At 37.8% G+C, this 4,723-nt stretch overlaps 1 protein-coding gene across 1 annotated transcript in view; it reads left to right on the top strand.

Annotated features, from left to right (window-relative positions):
* Positions 1–4,104, top strand: part of LOC103806488 (alpha-1-antitrypsin-like) — a 4,548-nt gene extending 444 nt beyond the window's left edge. The window contains exons 2-5 of the mRNA XM_009079182.1: positions 4–224; positions 1,883–2,153; positions 2,799–2,946; positions 3,913–4,104. Of these exons, the coding sequence (XP_009077430.1) occupies positions 4–224; positions 1,883–2,153; positions 2,799–2,946; positions 3,913–4,104 (832 nt within the window). The remainder of the gene's footprint in view (positions 1–3; positions 225–1,882; positions 2,154–2,798; positions 2,947–3,912) is intronic.
* Positions 4,105–4,723: the final 619 nt, after the last annotated feature.

A 4,723-nucleotide genomic window follows, 5' to 3' on the forward strand; every position in this document is an offset into this window, starting at 1 on the left:
CCTGTTCATGGACAAACACCTGAAGCCACTGAGAACATTTCTGAAGGACATCAAAAAACTCTACAGAGGAAAAGTTGTTTCTAGCAACTTCCAGAATTGCACTGAAGCTAAAAAAGAGATCAATGATCATGTAAAGAATAAAACTCATGGGAATATAAAGCAAATACTTAAAGAACTTGATCCAAACACTGTCATGATAATTGTTAACTACATTTATTTCAAAGGTAAGTTACATATATACTACTTACTGCACAGCCTATTTCACCTGCACTAAATCAAATATCCCAGGTTATTTCTGAGTAACGTTTAAAAGAAAAGCAAGTGTTTAGATGAGACTATTGTGATAAAAAAAATATTGGAAGTTCTTACACTTTGAAACCTCTTCCACATCTATATTCCTCTAGCATACATTTAGACTTCTAGGCATAAAAGTACATGTATTTACAATCTTCAAGTTTTAGGGAATTGCCTGAGTACAACAGATTCATGCATTGTTAAAGTTTTCTGTCAGACTTTACCTACTTACTACTTTAAAAATTGCAATGTTTTCACATGCTGTATGAAGTAGACAACTAAATTCCAAAGATGTTAATTAACAAAAATTACCAAAAACTTTTAGTTACTTACAGTCCATGCCTATTAAATGGGTAGGTACCTCTGGAGTTGCAGTCTAAATGTTCTACAGCTTGCCATCACATTATACATATCCCAAGAGGTATTTGTGAATGCATTGCTTTGGTAATGATTAACTCCTTCTTAGATGTTATATCCATTTCTAGTAGCATGCAGGACATACATGGAATTTCCCACACAGAAAGGAATGTTTGGAAATAGCTGAACTTTCAGAAAAACAGATTTTATTGCAAGTACTTCACTAAATTTGTGTGCCCTCATCTCAAGTACCCTAGTCTGAGTACCATACTAGAGTATATTTTTTTCTGCAGGGCAAGGAGGAAAGCTCATCCTTACAAAGTAGGATGCCATGAAGTTTACATTCCATTGTTTATTTTTCAAATTAAATTTATTTTTATTCAACATTTTTTTAAAAACCCCATACTTGCAGAATGGCAAGCTGTAATCCCTATCTATTTGTTCAGAGAATGACCTGATTTAATAAACAATACCATAGAAAATTCAGTTGAATACACATCAAGAGAAAACCATTTTGAAGATTAAAGACCTTGAAGCCCTGTTCCATTTACCAAAATGCAGTCATGTTCAGGCCCAAAAGTTTGGGTTGCTCTTCCATGTAAGCTTTTTCTTAGTGCTACAAGGAGCTCAACGTGCTGCCTTATAAAAAGCAGACATCTGCTGTGAAACTGCTTTACAAGTAATAATCTGAAAACAAACAGCAACTCATTGGAACCTGATTAGCTTTCATTTTCTTCAAATAAAACGTCAGAGAATGTGAGGAAGTTACTTCATTTAATTTATCTGACTTAGAAAGAAGTTGTAGAAGTCCATACAGAACTTATCCTGGAATATTTATAGAATCACAAAATCACAGAATAATCAGAGTTGGAAGGGCCCTTTGAGGATCATCTAGTCCAACTGCACAGGACATCCCCAACAATCACACCATGTGCCTGAGAGTGTTGTCCAAACGTCTCTTGAACTCTGCCAGGGTTGGTGCTGTGACCACTTCCCTGGGGAGCTGTTCCAGTGCCCAAATACCCTCTGGGTGACTTTAATTGTTACTAAACATAGTACAGCACAGAAGACAAAGAACAAGATCTTTAATAATCTTGGAATGCCTTTTACCTTCAAGTATGAGTCTATAACTTCTGACATGGGTTTATCTAATGTACATTAGTCTGGACTATATTAATACATCCTCCTTGAAATAAGCATTCAATTGCATTCTTTCTCTTCTGCTTTTAAGCTTACTGGGAAAACCCTTTCGATATCAAGGGAACACACAAGGATTATTTCCATGTGAATGCGAAGACCTCAGTGGAAGTGAAGATGATGACACGAGATGGATTTTATAAAGCATACACTGACAGGAAGCTGTCTTGCAAGGTGGTGCAGATTCCTTACAAGGGAGATGCTGCAGCACTGTTTATCCTGCCCAATGAGGGAAAAATGAAACAGCTGGAACACGCTCTCACAGAAGAGACTGTGTCTAAATGGGAAAAATCACTTCAAAGATGGTAAATATAGAGTTTTGATTTGATGTTTTGAGGTAGTCAGAATTCAGCCTGAGTACCATGATCAGGATTTACTTTTACTAGCCTGTGGTGTTGATGGGAGATTTAAGCAATGGGATAAGCGTAAAGGGACAGACCAAATGATTTGATACTTACCGCAAAGATTAGAATAGTCATTGTCTTGTGATAAGGGACGAGATCTATGACCCAGGAAATTTAATTTTTTCCTCCCATACATTTTCTAGTTGATATTGTCTTATTTCCCATGTCTCACACATATTATGTTAGGAGTGGTAATACTGTGACATAGCAGTCACATCCCTCAGAGAGAATGGGGTTTGAATTCCAAAAGAAAGATCTTCAAGGCTAGACAAAGAATGCAAACTTATTCCCAAAAACACTGGCAGCACCACTGCTTGCTGTCTCCTCAAGTGACTGTGTCACAGAATCATACAAGAAGACCCAACCAAAGTCTTTCTCCTTCCATCTTTTCCATCCTGCAGACCATCATCTTCCCATCTTCTTTTTCTTGCCATCTTTTTTAGATGTAAAGACTAATATTTTAGCACAGAAGAACCACCAGCAAGTTGGGAGTCCAAGGTATGCTTGCATTGCAATAACTACCATAATTTTCTTTTGAATTAACAGGAGGGTAGAAGTGCATATTCCAAAACTATCAATTTCGGGCACCTATGACTTAAAGAAGATGTTAATGAATCTGGGTGTAACTGATGTGTTTTCTGACCGGGCTGATCTGTCTGGAATCACAGGAAAGCCTGATGTGAAGGTTTCAAAAGTAAGTTTGTCAGCAGAAACAATGGTCTGTGGATCCCTCTATACCCTATTGCCTTACCCTACACTAAGTTGTGAAATTTTGCTCATTGCTAGGGCTGTCTGAAACTCTGGAATAGAACATTTAGCTGATAGAGTCACTTTAAACTCTCTCTGACTTCTCCAGGACCTGGAGATAAGGATATTATCTTTTGTCTGGCAGGCAAAGGTGGGGGGTGGGTGTGGAGGTGGCTGTAGCATTTGGCCCCAACACTAAATAGCACAATTTCTGCATGTGAAAGAAGTGCCCATGGATAACTGTGTTGGGGATGCCTTGCATCAGCATATCTACTGGAAAAAAAGTGGCCTTTTTCTAACATGCATTCTACAATTTTAAAGTATTTAAAAACTGCTGCTACCATTGAAGGCTCTGATGAGTGCTTATAATGCAACATGGACCAGACTTGAGGAAAACAACCAATTGGCTAAAAAAAATATGAAGAGAAGCAGATAAAGACTAGCATTCTTACAGCCATTATGTTCTAATGTTCTAACATTTTGGGGCTAGTAAACGAAAAATATTACAAATGCCCAACAATAATTTAACAAAAAGATCGGTATCCAGGTTGCATTTCTACTAGCTAAACTGTAATGCTTGTGCCATTAGGAATATATACAGAGTGTAACTGGAGCCCAACTTACTTTCCCTTTGAAACTGCCATTCCTTGTGAATTTGCTTGACTATTTTACTTTCAATTCATTTCCCAAGGTGTGCAGTTGCTAAGGTCTGCATTGGGCACACTTATGCGGAGGATCACTGAATGTCAGAATACTACTTTTTTGAGGCAACTAAAAACCCACCACAGGCTACAGCATCCTTCTTCTTGGTTCTACCCACAATTTTTGTGAAAGACGGTAACTGAACTAGTGTTAATTTGAATCATTTCACACCCCATCCTCCACACACATTAATTAATGTATTTTATTGTAGGCTGCTCACAAGGCTGTGCTGAAGATTCATGAGAATGGCACAGAGGCTGCAGCAGTCACTAGCACAGATTTTCTTCCTCATTCTCTTCCTCCTGTTATAAAATTCAACCGTCCATTTCTGCTGTTGATTGTTGATCGATATACTCAGAGCATCCTCTTCATGGGAAAAATTGTAAACCCAACTGAAAAATGACTGGTCAGTGCCTGGATTGCATTTTATGCAATTAAAGTTCATTGTGATTAAAATTATATCAAAGCAGTTACTAACAAGCTTTTTTTTTCCCAAAGAAGTCAGGCAAGAGTGTGGTAATTCTTAAAAACACCGTTCTTGCTTCCTCCTTCAGTAGAACGTAACCTCTGAGATACACCTATTAGTGAATTATGAAGAATTTTGTACATCAGCCTTTTAGTGATCAGTGCCATCTTTGAAAAGCAAAGGTATTTATCCAGCTAATAAAATCAGTTTAAAACACTTTAAGAAAATAAAGTTTGAATCAAGAGGCCATGCCTGACTTTGGGGTAGGAAGGAACTAAAGTGCTGAGGTTTGCTGCAGCAGCTGCCAGTTCTCCCAGGACCTGGTGCTGGAGGGCTGACATGGAAATTTAAAATACAAGTGCAGTCCACTCAGAAATACCTTAGTTCTTCTCTTCCACATGGATGCCATTGATGAAGAAATGTCATGTTTTATTTCCATGAGAAAATGGTTGGTTTCCTATCTAAGAATGTCTATGTCAATTCAACACCTTTCTTCTAATGCAGGCTTATGGATTCAGGACAATGTCAAAATCCAGAGACAAGACTTGGCACTTGG

Source organism: Acanthisitta chloris, unplaced genomic scaffold (genome assembly GCF_000695815.1).
Source record: "Acanthisitta chloris isolate BGI_N310 unplaced genomic scaffold, ASM69581v1 scaffold3217, whole genome shotgun sequence".
Classification (NCBI taxonomy): domain Eukaryota; kingdom Metazoa; phylum Chordata; class Aves; order Passeriformes; family Acanthisittidae; genus Acanthisitta; species Acanthisitta chloris.